The sequence below is a fragment of the Mustelus asterias genome, chromosome 3 (assembly GCF_964213995.1).
Source record: "Mustelus asterias chromosome 3, sMusAst1.hap1.1, whole genome shotgun sequence".
Taxonomy (NCBI): Eukaryota; Metazoa; Chordata; class Chondrichthyes; order Carcharhiniformes; family Triakidae; genus Mustelus; species Mustelus asterias.
Genome location: NC_135803.1, coordinates 103908025 through 103925791, shown reverse-complemented (window position 1 = coordinate 103925791; position 17767 = coordinate 103908025). Strand labels below are relative to the sequence as shown.

Sequence of the window (17767 nt, the reverse complement as noted above, 5' to 3'; positions counted from 1 at the left end):
CAAATTAACAGAAAATCTTTTGTTTCTTAGCTTCAGTTATTATTTGCATTAATTGCGTAACATTAAGATATACTCTTATATATTCATTCTATGAATATACAATATCTCTTTGAAGTTACGCGGTTGTAGAAAGTGTGTACGTTATGAAGATGACCTAAATTTGGAATAGACTAGGTAGACTAAGTCTTTCTCTTCGTTTTTATAATGCTTTTATAATGCTCTTGTGTTTTAAGTCAACTAGAATTACTTCCTTTTAAGTTAAAATTTTTCTTTTGGTAAGACAAATTTGATTGTGGTAGGAATTCATTGTATTCATCCTATAAAACAAAATAACGATTACATTAAAAAGTTAATCTTTTCATAACTGCGGATGTGCTTTCGTGTTTTTAAGGTTTGGTCAATTGAATTATGCCATGCAAATGAGAGTGTTTTCCCATGTTGCATGTACCAGCGCTTGATGCGATAAAGGCCACTTTGATAGTGCAAGTTGATTTAATTTCCTACTGGGCAACTTCATTCCTGCAGCTGCTCTCATGTAGACCAGTGCCCAGAGACATTGGAAAGTCCCAGCAGAAGCTTAGTAGTAAATTCTCTCACATAGGATACAGCTCCTACTTGATGCTTCCATAGTATTCGCTCTCCATCTCTTGTATTCAGGTAGAGGCAATGAAACTTGCATCTTTTAATAAGCTTTTTATGATATATAATGTGACATATATGCTGCGTCATGAAGTGTTAAAGTTAGATTGTATTGTCCCCTTGCCTCATTCTGCATCGCTCCAGATCTTGGCTGCATGTCCATCACTTCATATCGCCAGCCCTTGTAGCAGATCTTGGTTTACAGCTAATTCCTTGCAATTAATCTCACAAAAAATTATAGTCACCATGTCGCAGCCACATTTATCTGCATATTAATTGGGTGGCATTGATTCCCTTAATTACCATCGTTGATATTAAAGGTGCTGTAATATTTGTGACAAAAGCTGAGAAATCATTTGAAATTTGCTGCAATCCCTTCCGAGTGAACATTGCTGGAAATAAGATTTTTGAAATAAAATGTCTTGATGAAATCATTTTGAAATTTCTTGTGCATTTGGAGGGACAGGTTGGAGGTTGAGGAGGCAGCAAGCTTGCGTACTTAAGGATGGAGAAATGATAATTGAGGTCCTAGTCTTGCAACAATGAGGTTCTAATGGATATTAATATGAACTTTCAATGAATTGACTGTATAATTTAAGCTGCAAATGTGGAGTACTAAGAATGTAAGAATATACACCCAGAAAGTGCCAAATGGATATCATTGTATCTACAATGCAAAATTCTTCTAAAAATGAAACTAATTAGATTGAATATGTCAAATGAATAAACTGGCTCCTTTTGTATGGATTTGTTCTCTCGTTGCCAGTGATGGGGCCACAGTATTGCATATTGTATGTATGCAATGTACATATTCATCCATGTATAAACCTTCCCCAAACAATTCTTGATCATCTGCTAATTTGCATTAATAGTGATTAATAATAATTCCACAATGCATCTATTGGAATTGAGAATTTCTAAGCACCAAACAGAACTAAAACTGAACTTGGTAGAATTGTACTATTGTTGAATTGTTGCAAAGATGTTTATCCTTTGTGGTAATGTAAAAAGGTTACTTAGTGACATTTATCCGTCTGAATAATTAGCTAGTGGCAAGCTGCAGTTAGACACAACTTGTTTAATGTTCGTAGCTGCAGATATCTTGTATTTTATGACAGCTTGTTGGTTTCACAGTGGAAAAAATGGATGAAGTACCAGCAGGGTAGTCCAATGTTGCTCTCCTGAAACAAACTGTTATAAGTCCAGAGTTGACCTTGGACCACCTGGATGGAATCCCAGTATTTGAGTTGGATATGCCATTCAATTTGATGTGTTGACTTTAAAAAGTAGTTTGTGTTCCCTGGGTGTGCTTAACCATCAGCTTTACCATCTGGGAATATAGCACTGGGTTTACATGGGAATAAAAACGACAGCTCTCCTGGTTTCGAGTATGATTTAGAAGGAGGAAGTATGTGAGCTGGTACTACTAGATTAGAGTAGATTCTGTAAAGATCAGTGATAAAAGCATTAATGTGTTATGCAAACTTCGTGATAAACTGATATCATTATGCACTAGTATTGTATAAAACTAAGCATGCAGTCACGGTTGCTCCAGTTGCTGGTGCAGATCTACAGTCCCAAGTGGGGTTGGGGAAGAGAAGCTGGTCTCTGGTAACAGTTCCACTTTGACAGCTGCAACCAGCATGGAGAACATTGCTTATTTCTGCTGTTATACCACAGAATAAAATGGTTATTGCACAAGAAAAATTAACTACATTACACGCGACAAAAGGTTAGAATTCAGTACAAATAACAGAAAATAGTTCAACTTGCACTGTTCCTTTTATCTCAGCAATATTCTGTCAGGCACACTATCTCAACACCATGGCTTGGGCTAGCTCCGTTTCAAACAGTTTTCTTCTGGTGGACCTCTGAACATTCATTAGATGTTGTTCCTCCAGTTGGTATCTCTCTGAGACACACAAAAAAACCGCAATGTAGATTCACTGTTACTCAACTTCACAGCAAACTCATCAGTTCCCCAAACTCACTTTCCCTGCAGTCTGCAGGATTTCTTCCTTGAATTTAACTGTCTACACTCTCTGGAATTCACACACTGACTGAACAACCCTTCTTATTTCAGTCTCTGGACCACTGTTGCTTGGCAACAGCATGAGTTTTTCTAATTTTTGTTTTAACTTGACTGAACTACTCGCCCCCTTGGTAGTCCATCTCATCACTTCATAGAAATCATAGAAACCCTACAGTACAGAAGGAGGCCATTCGACCCATCGAGTCTGCACCGACCACAATCCCACCCAGGCCCTACTCCCACATATTTTACCCGCTAATGTACGCATCTCAGGACTCTAAGGGGCAATTTTTTTTTAACCTGGCCACTCAACCTAACCCGCACATCTTTGGACTGTGGGAGGAAACCGGATCACCCGGAGGAAACCCACGCAGACACGAGGAGAATGTGCAAACTCCACACAGACAGTGACCCGAGCCGGGAATCGAACCCGGGACCCTGGAGCTGTGAAGCAGCAGTGCTAACCACTGTGCTACCGTGCCGCCCATCAGTTGTAAAAGCTCATTAAAAATGCATGCATACAAACAGAGCAAGAGTTTTAACAACACCAGGTTAACCTGGTGTTGTTAAAACTCTTACTGTGTTTACCCCAGTCCAACGCCGGCATCTCCACATCATGACTACCATCGACACTACAAACAGAGCCCCAGACTTGCTAGTATCCAACTCTCAGAAAAACGCTGTGAATCTAGACCCAGATTTTGCCCTCAACATACAAATACAAAGTAGTTTTTAAACTTAGTTATACATTGAGTAGCCATTTTAGAAACTTTGATTGGAGTCCTAGACTTAAAGTAACAGTACTTTGACAGAAAGTACTTGTCTATAGAGGGAATTGCAAGATTTGCAGTAGCTTGTGACAAAATATAGAAGTACCCTTAGTGTGAATCATTTATAGTGGAAGTTTAAAAGTTAAAGTTTATTTATTAGCCACATTAGGCTTACATTAACACTGCAATGAAGTTACTGTGAAATTCCCCTAGTTGCCACACTCTGGTGCCTGTTCGGGGCAATGCACCTAACCAGCACGACTTTCAGACTGTGGGAGGAAACTGGAGCACCCGGAGGAAACCCACGCAGACACGGGGTGAACGTGCAAACTCCACACAGACAGTGACCCAAGCCGGGAATCGAACCCCGGTCCCTGGCACTGAGAGGCAGCAGTGCTAATCACAACATTAGTCTTCTCTACTGTTACTGTATTATTCAAATTAAATGTACATTTGAGAGCAGGATATCCTCAGTTCGGTTCATGAGGAAGAGGTAAACTGGTTCCTTATTCAGTGTTTTTACTTGTTAAAATTGCATTGCGTGCTCTTTGAGAACCTGAATAATTGGGAAAAAAATTAAATTCTTAAAAGCAAGAAGGGGTTTGTGACATTCTCAATAGGATGGCAGTTTAGAGTGTGTTTACTGCATATGCTGACAGTGATTCTGATTTGATTTATTATTGTCACATGTATTAGTATACAGTGAAAAGTATTGTTTCTTGCATGCTTACCGTTCATAGAGAAGGAAAGATGTCCAAAGATGTGCGGGTTAGGTTGATTGGCCAGGTTAAAAAAAATGCCCCTTAGAGTCCTGGGATGCGTAGATTAGAGGGATTAGCGGGTAAATATGTGGGGGTAGGGCCTGGGTGGGATTGTGGTCGGTGCAGACTCGATGGGCCGAATGGCCTCCTTCTGCACTGTAGGGTTTCTATGATTTCTATGAAAGGAGAGTGCAGAATGTAGTATTACAGTCATAGCTAGGGTGAGTTTTTAATTAAACTAGCATAAGTAAAGATCAAAAATGTGCATTTGTACGTGTAAAGTTAACCAGGTCATCTTTTGTACCTATCATGCTTCAGTAATGTAACACTGATATACTGGACTCTTGTCTTGGGTCTTTGCTAGATTGTAAGGTTACCCTTTGCTTTCTTATTGGTGCAGTGACCAGTCAGATTGCAGCAAAAACTGGTGAGGATAGTTAACTTTTTGATGCCTTCTAATACAACACACTGAATTGGCAGCAGTGCACCCTGAGCATTAGAAACAGCTGTGGTTGAGACATGTGCCTATCTGAGACCTCAGCGTATTACCAGTGAATAATGTCGAGTGAGGTACAAATGGCCATTATCATTTCACTAGGAAATGCTATTGGAAGGGTCTTTGTCTGCAAAGCACACTGCATGGAGGAGCAATTGCACTACTATCCCCAAAAGTAAAGCAAGTCATCTGACGAATCATCAGGCAGTAGCATGTAGCTGCAGTAAGACTGAGACAGAGAATTGCATGTTTCTTAAACAAATAATGCAGCTTTGAAATCTTGGTCTCAAAAAAAACGATGTAAAAGGGGGGAGATCTTTACATTAAGAGATGGGTGACAGAAGTAAAATGGTTACTTTATAACTAACACCACAATAGTTGCTCATGGGCCCTAATTTAGATGATCAACTGCTTGAGGTTTGTCTTTATAACATTTGTAACATCCGTACCTATTAAATCCAGCATAACACTTCAAAGCAATCTTTTATTTTCTCATTCAGTCTTCTTGAAAAGTTGACTTTTAAATATCAGAATAATAATGAGTACTGTGTTCCTTATTGATTTCCTCCATAGTAATTACATTTGTAATTTAGCAAACTTCAGTTTGATCTGCTTGATTGAGAACAAGATACTGGTTGATGGAAGATTTTGGCTTGAAAGCTTTGTGTGGATTTATACCCAAGCTGTGAAAAATATAAGGCGTTTTGTTGTTACTGTGGGAAGTTGCCAATAATGTATTAAGTATAAAAGAGTATTAGATTTGAAAACATATTGGATTTTCAGTAATTTCATTGCAGTGTTAATGTAAGTCTACTTGTAACACAAATAAACTTAAATATTGTGCTGTGTCCTTCAAATTCTGTAACATTCAGGTAAATTTCTTCTGCACAAAAATGTGGATTCAATAGCAAGTTTTTCCAGGATTTTGGGTGAAGTTAATTGTAATTACCTGCCATTGTAACTTTAAGAAATTACCACTTAAGTTAGATGCATTGAGGTAGTTAGATGATAAATGATGGCTGCCATAAACTAATGTTTCTTGTGTGAATGTCAGTGTTGCACCATTGGCATTTCTCAATTAGGTGGAGCAGTTTCTAAAAAACTGAGCTTTCCCATTTAATTTGATAAAATTACAATTCTGATCAAGACTTATCCAGACTTAAACATTAGCTCCGTTCTCTCTCCACAAATGGTGTCAGACCTGTTGAGATTTTCTAGCATTTTCTGTTTTTGTTTTGGATTACAGCATCAGCAGTAATTTGTTTTTATAAATTTACAATCTTGTTTCTTGCAGTACACTAAATTCCAACAAAACTATCCAGATGTTTGTTGACAAATGCCATTTGATGGAGTTTAGCTGGTTGTTCAGAGGTTGTTGAAATCCAGTGATGAAAGCTTGATTGTTGAATACTTATTTTTTTATATCTCAGCTGAACATAGAAAACCTGTGGCTACAGTGACTTCAGAAATGGTGTAAATATCTAACCATAGCAGGGCCCACTGCCTAAGACCCTTTAGCCATAGTAGACCATGGGGCTGGAAACGGTTTAATGTGTGACATCAGTTGTAAGCTAGATTTGGTTAACTAATTGGGTTTTGACAACAAACCCTCAGCTTTCATACATCTTTTGCTGGTCCACTAATTACTAGAATTTTGAAATGAATTTCACAAGTTGCCATTGTGAAAAGTTGAACTGACAACATAGTGAATTTGTAGCTGGGGCTGAACTAAGGAAAGTGTGAAAGATAGATGTGCACAGTGGATGTGGCAGTTTGAAGTTACATTGTTTCAAGATGCTGAAAAATTGCAAATGTGACCTCGGGGATTTTCACAGTAATTGTAGTGTTAATGTGAGCTTGTGACACAAATAAACTTTCTAACTTTACTGGGATATGTTGCATTCCAAAATCTGCCTTCCAGAAAGTATCTCCTTTTTACCTAGAGGAATATAGATACATTGCAATAGTGTTCTGCACACACCTATGCTGTCACTCTTTAGTGTGCCAGGTTTGTAGGGTTAATAAGTAGAGTTTTAGGGTACTCTTCTACCCGTCAGTGCATGCCTGCCTTCTCCAGAAGATATAGGCTAGAAATCTGGAGCCAGGCGTCTTGTGGCACTCTACACTAGCTGGAAGATTTTTGGGTGGCTTTTGTTAAATCGCCTGGCTTCTGATTGGTTTCCCTGACAGCAAGCCCAAGATTGCTATCTTTTTGTATAGGGGCAGTGAGAATAAACCCTATTTCCTTCTATGCCAGATTGGCTGAAATTCTAACTTGGAGTTGTGCCAAGTCAATATTTGTATTTCCCCTAATTAATATTTCCTCTTTCTTCTCCCCTTTCTCCATATCCCCCAACTCAAATATTATGCTGCATTGGTTGACATGCCCATTTTGATTTATACTTTCCCCAGTAAATTGTCATACTAAACACACTGCTAAATTGGAGTTCAAAGGAAGAAAGTGTTCAATGGGAATTTATGGCTGGATAACATGAATCATTATTAATGGAGTAGATAAGACCACTTGCCATTTCATACTGTGGACCCTTATTTTGCAACACATCTGATACCATGTTTGAAACATATTCATTCTGCAGCTTTTTCTAATTTCACATTGAATAGTCTGAAGATATATTTTTAAAAATGCATTTCATACATTATTTGTTTTGCTTTGCAGGTTTTGGGCAATGCTTCAGAATTTAAGAGAGCAGTGAAACTGGTGACTAGCACAGTTTCTTTTAATAAAGATTCAACCGTGCAAGTCTTCGAGGCAACCATCAGGTGAGCCACAGATCATCTAATTCTTGTATCTTGAAGATTCTGCTCCATTCAACAACTCCTTCCTGGTAATCTGTGTTGGGTGAGGGCAGCGTCAAGCTTGTCAATAATGATGAACAAACAAGCCTGGGTATGGAGGTGGATTAGTCAGCCCCAAGCCTGTTACATCATTGCCTTTGCTCCACATTCATAGCTACCTTTACTAAAAATTTAAATCTTACTCCTACATTTCAATTCACCCAGCTTCCACAGCCTTTTGGAGGGAGCAAATTCCTGATTAGAAGAAATGTGGACAACTTTTGTTTTATTTTTAAAACAAAATGTATTACCAAACTTCACTGAAATTGCGTAAGTTTAATTTTAAAATTATAACTTGTTCTGGATCCCCTCCACTGATGCTATCAGATAATTTAATTTAAATGGCTTGATTAGACCACCCCTTAACCTTTTCAAGGGAATATGCCAAGTTTACACAAATTGTCCTCTTAATTATAACTTGATATCATTCTAGACAATCTGCTTTGTACCCCTTCCAAGGCCAGTATATATCTCATGAGATATGGTATAACTCTGTACAGTTGAAATATAACCTCCATTCTCTGTGTCCCAGCCCCTGTGAGATGAAGGCCAAAATTCCATTAGTTTTTAAATTTTTGTTTCTGCGCTCAGTGACCTGCTCATGCTCACCACCTAAGCTCCTGAACTAAGAATGATCACTTAATGTAGGTACTGGAGTGTGCTTCGCAGTAGGGCATCCATGCACAGGAGGGTAGAAAAACAAATTGAAAATGGTGAGGGATTTTTCCTTCTCAGATATATTTTTCTATTCCCTAACTTCTGTGTTAAATGCTAATTGATTTTTTTTAGATTAAAATTGCAATTAGGTCACCAAATAGCTACTTCCTTTTCTCCTCCAAGAACAGCTATTACCATCTGTGCTTTAACAGTGTTTTGTTCCAATGTAGGATTTTGGGAAGCCTACTATCTGCACATATGATTATCATGGACCCTGCTCAGCCATTTGGAAACATGACTCCAGATGGTTATGATGATGAGTTGCTTCATTTGGCTCGTGACTTGGCTGTGAGATTGCTGCCAGCTTTTGAAAACACCAGTACTGGCATTCCTCACCCTAGGGTATGTGGCACAGGGTGTTCCGGTTATAAAAAGGTGCCTTTCTTTTGCATCTTTAAAGCACTATAAAATTGTCAAGCATTCCATTACATTGACAAAACTGATAAAACTTCAAGTTGTCCATAATCTGATTGAGTGTTAGATTTGTAGAATTTCTTGTCTTTACTGTTATACATTTGCACACCAGTTATAATGGGCTGAGGCATTGGGTTTCCTGTGTACTTGGTGCATCCTTTCTCTTTTCTCCCTCCCACAAACGACACGGTTTATAGTCTTGGTTGTGATGCTTTTTGGTGTGGCTAAACTGAGATTAGCATTGCCTCTAGAGAAGTAAAATTGGGGAGTTTTAACTGTTGAGTAGCATTGGCACACATTTGGGAGCAGATTGCTTGACTTTTAGATGCAGTGAGAGGAATAGTATATGGATGAGAGGGAGCAGAAATGGAGAACACTTGTAAAAATTCTAAAACACCAGCCACTGGAATTACCTCAAGGTTTCAGGGTAATGTTATAGTTGCTTTTACATTGCCTTAGTGGGATGCTTAAAGGTGTTCTATTATTGCAAGTTATTGCTCCCCCTCCTGCACCTATGCACACTTCAATATGAACTAGCCATATTTGCTGAGACTGGTTACTGGCATGACTTGAATGCAGCTCTCTGGCAGCTGTTCTTGCCAATTCCAGTGAAACATGATGACCAAAAGCTAGTGGTGTAAACACTTCTCCAAGGCCAATATAAAAATAACTTTTATGTGATAGTGAAGTTGCAGTTAATTTTCTTTTACACAAAAATTCATTGAACATTAACTTCTAAATGCAATACAGTGCTATCTACTTATCTTGACCTTGGTTTGGTCAACAACCTATGTATGGTCTTTTTAAAAAAAGTCAAGGTACAGTCCCCTTAAGTTCAAAGAAAAAGCTTACTGTTTGTCGACATGAAAGCCTAACTGCATTAAAGGTTTACCACTTTGTTCTATGCCCAACATCATGGTAAACATCATCTCGATTCCTGTGATCCAAGCGTACACGGTATTCAATACCTAACCTTGGCTGGTACACCCCTTAATGCAGTTCGACTGAGAACATTGTCCCAGCTCCTGTGCCATCTCTGTGCTTCACAGATTCCTGTTGGGGGCTTTTTCTTTTCTAAGATTTCTTTTTATTATATCCTTCACAAACTCATGTAATTTACACTGATAGCTTCACATCAGTTCAAAAAAGGAATTGTTTCTGTTCAATGGTCCTTGAAATATTGACATAAGCTGAAAGGACTGCATATGCGAGCAATATTTTAAATGAGTTAAATATTGAAGCGTAGGATTTCAAAATTGTTCAAGCTGCACCTAAAGAAGTTATTTGTCAATTTGTGGCTCTTTAAAATTACATTTTAAGTTGCATTATCTTGCTTGTCTTTTAAAGGCATGCAGATTAAAAATTGTTCCTGCTTTACTGAAAGGCGTTCAGTCAGAAATGAGCAATGTGCAGTAGCCACTTCGCCAGTAGTAATTACAGCTGAAAAGAGTTAATTTTACTTCATGCTGATGTGAGAAAAAACATGGTAAGATATATTAAGAGTTTGTCACAGATGAATGAAGTGCCATTGCTCATTCAAGTGGAGCATGGCAGAGAGAAGCTCATTCAAACTGAAAAAAGCCAAAAATTCTTGGATGTGTTGTGGTGGTTTAATTCCCCACTGATCTTGAATTTATTTTGCAGCATGCCAAGGCAAAAAGTAATGAAGTAAAGAACTCTACCTTTTTGTTTAAAACAAAAATTTGCAGGTGAATCTAAAGAAAGGGGTACCTTCTACTTGTCTTAATGAAACCTGCACTGCTGGAGCTGGCTCTCTGCTTGTGGAGTTTGGAATCCTGAGCCGCCTCATTGGGGATTCTACATTTGAGTGGGTAGCTCGCCAAGCTGTGAGAGCCCTTTGGAAACTGAGAAGTGATGAGACGGGACTGCTAGGTACTTAAATGCATTATTTGGGCTCCCAAGTTACTCATGAAACTTGACAAAAGCTGCATTTTAGTGCAAAAGTTCATGATGTAAAATGCCAATTAAAATGTTCGTCTAACACTAAACATTTTGATGAGCTGTTTTACATTAAGAACTTTTTGAAATGTCAAATTGTAGCTTGTGGTGCAAGGCGGGCTGTAATGTATGTAAACTGTTTTTATTCAAACTATCGTTGTTCTGCATTTCAAAGCTTGGAATGTGGAAGCAGCTGAATCCTTAAGCAGCTTTAGTCGCCACTACTTCAGTAACTTAGAAGTTACCATGATAATACCACCAGGAATTGGAGATTGGTAAACAGTTCATGTATAATGTTGGTATACAGATTGCAATACAAGAAAATGTAGGATCCATTTCAATTTTTGTACCTGAGTACTACAACAAGTTGTCCAGATATTGGGCATTAGATTAGATTTATTTTAGATTTGTTTTCAGTTCAATGCTCTCCTGACTAATGGGAAAGATTAGGAGCTTGCTGCAAGTATTTTCTCTTATTCAACTTGTCATAGCAAAAATGACAATTATTTAGTTTTAATGTAGTGTTTTAGCCCATCTGTATGTGGGTTATGGAGTGGCACTCATAATTTACCGGTGTGTATTTTGCTCTAGATATTTGAGTGAATGTAATAGGGAAAAGAATATCTATTTGATGTAGTCTTTGTGGGTAGACCATATTTCATGAGGTATAATTATTTCCAGTCAATTTCTTTTATTTGGGTTTTAAGGGTGAGCTCCAATTTTGGATCCGCTGTATTGCAGATTTGAGGGTTACTGCACTCCATGTATTTGAGGAACAGGCCTCGGGTCCACCCTAAGCTACTTATCTTTTAACCTAAGGCTGGCTTTAAATCTAATTGAAAGGCTTACTGTACTTCTGGAGTGCTTCTTCACATTCTGATGTCTTAGTTCCCATTCATGTCAGGAATTCCTCTCGTCCTTTCTGCACCTGATTTGACCACAGGCTTCCCTCTCCAGCTGTATTGTTCTTGTCCACTTCAACCAAAGCCCCTGTCTTCTAGCCACTTGCTTGACTGAGAGATCCTCTCAACTGCCATCAGCATCCCCACCCCCCTTTTACACTCCACGTATCTAATATCTTCATTCACGTCACATAGAATTTAGGAAAATACAGACAGACCACAATGATTTTTTAAAAATGAATAGTAGGGAATCATAGCAGAAGTTAAAATGTAAAGAAGATAAATAAAGGAGAGAAAAAATAAGATGATGAGGGGCAAGGCAGAGACAAGGGGAGTGATAGAAAGATTTCCATAAAAAGATAAGTGTAAATAATTATAAATGAGAGAAGTAATAGTCACGGGTCTTTAAGCTAAGCAGATACTGAGCAAAACAGAAAAAGTGAATGAAACTTTACCCATTACTATTAAGAAATTCATTGCTATCATCTGACTCAACAATGCAGTGAGATCCACTAATATAACACAGTTTTTGTGGATTAACTCGGGACACATTTTATAATTAAACTGGTTATAAGCACAAGTGTAAAACTCCAACACACTGATATCAAGGCATCTGATTTTACCAGTTCACTGATTCAGCCACCTTGTGTACATTTATCTTTTGGATTGATATGTGTTCTCCATCTATACTTGGTAATGCAGTGGTGTAAAGCATCAAAAATATTGATGTAGATTGGCACCAACAGCGAGATCTGGATTCATATGAACTCGACTATTGTTTTGTGGATTATAGTCTCCTGCTGGATGTTTAATATTTTCCTATCGGAAATGGTCACAAATCAATGCAGAGTTGTTCTTGCGACATACTTGGAAGCTTAGAAGCAGATTGTCAGCTCTGTGCCTTACCTGTAGCTGAGAGATGAGCTTGGTGTTCGTTGCATTTATGAAAAATTCTTGAGCGATAGCTAAGCTAACTCGTGCTTGGAGGATAGCACATTTATTTTCAATAATTGACTAATTGAAATGCTTTTTGGTACTCGTGTAATACTGAAGACTGCAGCTTCAGTGTGCATAATGTGTATTGAAGCCTTATTCATACAGGTTAAATTTGATTTGTGAGCCAGTTGAAATAACTGTATTGCCTTCAGTATTTTGCTTGATCACTAGTGTTCATACGTGGTGTAACCTGTACAGTATTTGATTAATTTTTTCATCATACCCTAAATTTATATTAAAAAATAGAATATCTGTACTTTGAACTCTAGGGAGTTGCTTCATTTCTAATCGGCTTTATCTGTCCACTTGGAAGTTTTTACAGCCGCTTTTGAAATTTCTGCACCTTCATTGGGCATACCCTTATCTTAAAACATTATCTGTTTTAATGAAACAGATCATTAAAGTCTGTTTCTTTAATGATTGCAAAGCAATGTCTTTAAATGAGATGTAAATTACACTTCTGCTAAAATTTATGTTTGAGCCTAGATAATTTACTTGAACTCCAGGACATTTAGTTTGCCTTCATTTTTTACACAGGGAATGTGGTAAACATTCAGACTGGACAATGGGTTGGAAAACAAAGTGGATTAGGAGCAGGAATGGACTCGTTTTATGAGTATCTTTTGAAATCCTACATACTATTTGGAGAAAGTGAAGATCTGGAGATGTTTAATGCTGCTTATGAAAGCATTCAAAATCATCTGAGGAGAGGGTATGATATCCTTGTAACTACACTTTATAAGCTTGTGGGTAATTCCTATCCTCAGTTGCAGCTTCTGCCAGCCTTGTTACATTTGTGTTATTTAGTCATGTACATCTTTGCACCTTATTAATACAGGTTTTCATGCAATTGGAAGTTCAGTGAAAATTAATGTAATTCTAATAAACAGTAATTTCTGTAATTTTTCTTCCAAAATAACGGATGATTAAGGAGCGGGGGAGGAATGGGTATGAAAACCACCTTAACTAATTTTTGAGATGCCTCACCGCAAAGCGCTCATGTTTGGTGTGTATTGTAAATTTATAATTCAGAATTAATTTTAATCAATGGGTTTTCTCTACGTTCCCTGAACAAATTTTGAAAGGGCTTGAATGAAATTTTGAATAAAACACTAATAGAAAATGCAGCTACCTGGAGCAAGTTGGTTTGGTTTGTTTCATCAATTCAAGGCAAATTATCTTGCTCTTGATTTCCAAAGTTTCCCATTATAGGGAAATGTTGTCTACTAGGAAGTGTTAACATTATAAACCAGAATCCTCTAGAAAGGATTTGGTACCTATAATGCTTGCATTCTGTGCTATAAAATGCACAGTTGCAGCTTTTTAATTGAAGTAATTTGTATGTGGTTTCAGAAATGGTAACCATATCCATTGGCTGTATTTCCAGACACTGATTGTGGTTCCATGTATGCAAAACACACTTCCTGCCTTTGACGACAGTTTCTAGGGCTGTAGAAATTCACTGATTTCAAGGTTTTTTTTAAGTGCAACAGTAACCATTCCATTAGGTATAATCAAAACTTAAGCCTGCAATTTCCTCAGCAAAGTGACTATCTTTTTAAGAGATTCTTATGCAGCTTTTTACGCAAAAAAATTTTGTGTAAAATTTGTCTGACAAATTATTTGAAAATATTTTCAATGTTGGCATGCAAAACTGGTTTCTTTGATTTGGTGTTTACACAGATTATGTTAAAGCAATAATAATGTAGCACCTGATTGTGGTGGCTGTTATGTGAGAACAATGCTGCTTGCCTGAATAGAGCTGGAGCTTGTTGGTTTGCTTTGATTTACTTGAATTTCCCTGTTCCACGATGCATAAGAACATAAGAACTAGGAGCAGGCGTAGGCCATCCGGCCCCTCGAGCCTGCTTCGCCATTCAATAAGATCATGGCTGATCTTTTTGTGGACTCAGCTCCACTTGCCCGCCCGCTCACCATAGCCCTTAATTTCTTTACTGTTCAAATATTTATCTATCCTTGCCTTAAAAACATTCAATGAGGTAGACTCAACTGTTTCACTGGGCAGGGAATTCCACAGATTCACAACCCTTTGGGTGAAGAAGTTCCTCTTCAACTCAGTCCTAAATCTGTTCCCCTTTATTTTGAGGTCATGCCCTCTAGTTCTAGTTTCACCTGCCAATGGAAACAACCTTCCTGTGTCTATCTTGTCTATTCTCTTCATAATATATGTTTCTATAAGATCTCCCCTCATTCTTCTGAAAGCCAACTCTCTCAACTCCGGAATCAACCTAGTGAATCTCCTCTGTACCCCCTCCAGTGCCAGTATATCCTTTCTCAAGTAAGAAAACCAAAACTACACCAGGTGTGGCCTTAACAGCTGTAACATAACCTCGCTGTTTTTAAACTCCATCCCTCGAGCAATGAAGGACAAAATTCCATTTGCCTTAATTCCCTGCTCCACCTGCAAACTAACTTTTTGTGATTCATGCACAAGGATACCATTTAAATAATAGTCCATTTTGCTGTTATTTCTGCCAAAACGGATGACCTCACATTTACCAACACTGTACTCCACCTGCCAGACCCTTGCCCACTCACTTAGACTATCTATATCCCTTTGCAGACTCTCCGCGTCCTCTGCACACTTTGCTCTGCCACTCACCTTAGTGTCATTGTGAATTTTCACACACTACACTTGGTCCCAACTCCAAATCAGCTATGTAAATCGTAAACAATTGCGGTTGCAACACTGATCCCTGAGGCACACCACTAGTCACTGATCACCCCACTCTTTGCTTTCTGTTAGTTAACCAACCTTCTATCCATACTAATACATTACTCGTAACACCATGCATCTTTATCGTATGCAGCAGCCTTTGGTGTGGCACCATATCAAATGCCTTCTGGAAATCCAGATACACCACATCCACAGGTTCCCCATTGTCCACTGCGCACGTAATGTTCTCAAGGAATTCCACCAAATTAGTCAAACATGGCCTGCCCTTCATGAACCCATGCTGCGTCTTACCAATGGGACAATTTATATCCCGATGTCTCGCTATTTCTTCCTTGATGATAGATTCCAACATTTTCCCTACTACAGAAGTTAAGCTAACCAGCCTATAGTTACCTGCCTTTTGTCTACCTCCTTTAAACAGTGGCGTCAAATTTGCTGTTTTCTAATCTGCGGGAATCACCCCAGAGTCCAGCGAATTTTGGTAAATAGTGCATTTGCTATTTCCCCTGCCATCCCTGGGATGCATTCCATCAGGGCCAGGAGACTTATCTACCTTTAGCCCCATTAGCTTGCCCAGCACTAACTCTTTAGTGATAGTTTCTAGGTCCTCATCTCCCATAGCCACCTTGTCATCAATTTGTGGCGTGTTATTTGTGTCTTCCTCTGTGAAGACCGACACCAAAATACCCGTTCAATGCCTTAGCCATTTCCTCATTTCCAGTTATTACATCTCCCTTCTCGTCCTCTAAAGGACCAATGTTTACTTTAGCCACTCTTTTTCGTTTTATATATTTGGATCTGTTTTTATATTCTGAGCTAGTTTACTCTCATCCATCTTTCTTTTCTTTATAACTTTTTCGTGGCTTTCTGTTGACCTTTAAAGTTTTCTCAATCCTCTAGTTTCCCACTAATCTTTGCCACTTTGATACCCTCCTTTATTTCCTAAGATATCCATGGCTGGGTATCCCTTTTCCTACTGTCCTCCTTATAACTGGTATATACTTTTGCTGAGCACTGCGAAAAATCCACTGTTCCTCAATTGTCCCACCATAAAGTTTTGCTCCCAGCCTACCGTAGCCAACTCCTCCCTCATCCCATTGTAGTCTCCTTTGTTTAAGCACAAGACACTGGTATTGGATTTTACCTTCTCATGATCCATCTGTATTTTAAATTCAATCATACTGTGATTGCTCCTACCGAGAGGATCCCTAACTGTGAGATCATTAATTATTTCTGTCTCATTACACAGGACCAGATCTAGGATAGCTTGCTCCCTCGAAGGTTCCATTACATACTGTTCAAGGAAGCTATCGTGGATGGATTCTATGAGCTCCTCCTCAAGGCTGCCTTGACCGACCTGGTTTGACCAATCGACATATTGATTAAAATCCCCCATGACAATTGCTGTACCAGTTTTACATGCAGTTATTTCTTCATTTATTTCTCGCCTCACCATGATATTGTTTGGTGGCCTACAGTGAAAAGAAACAATACTTTTCACTAGGTTAACACGTGACAATAATAAATCAAATCAAAGACTACGCCTATCAGTGACTTTTTCTCACTATTTCTAATTTCAACCAAATGGATTCAACCTTGTTTTCCATAGAACCTATATCATCTCTCACTACCGCCCTGATGTCATCCTTAAATATCAGAGCTACACCACCTCCCTTACCTTCTAGTCTGTCCTTCGAACAGTCTGATACCCCTGGATATTTAACTTCCAGTCGTGACTGTTGTAGGGAAAAATCCCTTGTACCAGTGCATTCAAGGAAGTCGAGTCGCAAGGCAAAGTTCAAAGCGTTTTTCTTTATTGTACAATTACTGGGAACCCAGGGAGACCCCTGTAGCCAGCTTAGAAACAGTGCTTGGCCACGTTGATCTCAATAGTTATACATTTGCTCTGGATATTTATAGGAATCCAAATTCGAGCGGGAACATTTGCTCATACATTTTTACAATACTTATAAAGTGGCCTGTCTGGTCAGGAAGTTCCCTGAGAGACTTGTCAATTTGCATCTGTATGGTGTGTCCGTGTTAATGGGACTGCCTGTTCTTGCCCCGGTGTTTTAATGTGTTTCCCATTATCCTCTCGATGTGTCCCCTTATCTAAATCGATCTCTCCTGTTTTGTGTCTGTATTCTATGCTTGCGAGATTAGGTGTTAATGGCAAATAGTGACCACAATTCTGTTAGCTTTAGGATAGTGATGGAAAAGGATGAGTGGTGTCCCAAGGGTAAGGTGTTGGATTGGGGGAAGGCTAACTTTATTGGGATCAGGCAGAAATTGGCAGCTCTTGATTGGGAGAGGCTGTTTGAGGGTAAATCCACATCTGGTATGTGGCAGTCTTTTAAGGAACGGTTGTTAGGGCTACAGGACAAGCATGTGCCTGTAAAAAAGAAGGATAGGAAGGGTAGGATTAGAGAACCGTGGATAGATAACCAGGGAAATTGAGGGACTGGTCAAAAGGAAAAGAGAGGCGTATGTTAGGTCCAATCAGCTAAAAACGGAGGGAGCTCTGGAG

The 17767-nt window shown here is 38.7% G+C and overlaps 1 protein-coding gene across 2 annotated transcripts in view; it reads left to right on the top strand.

Moving 5' to 3' along the window:
* The window catches only part of edem1 (ER degradation enhancer, mannosidase alpha-like 1), a 42164-nt gene that overhangs the window by 6554 nt on the left and 17843 nt on the right, over positions 1-17767 (top strand). For both annotated transcript variants that reach the window (XR_013497459.1, XM_078209408.1), the window contains exons 3-6: positions 7376-7479; positions 8442-8613; positions 10395-10578; positions 13080-13254. Coding sequence is in view for 1 of the 2 variants with exons in the window: in XM_078209408.1 (XP_078065534.1) it covers positions 7376-7479; positions 8442-8613; positions 10395-10578; positions 13080-13254 (635 nt within the window). In the remaining variant the exon portion in view is untranslated. The remainder of the gene's footprint in view (positions 1-7375; positions 7480-8441; positions 8614-10394; positions 10579-13079; positions 13255-17767) is intronic.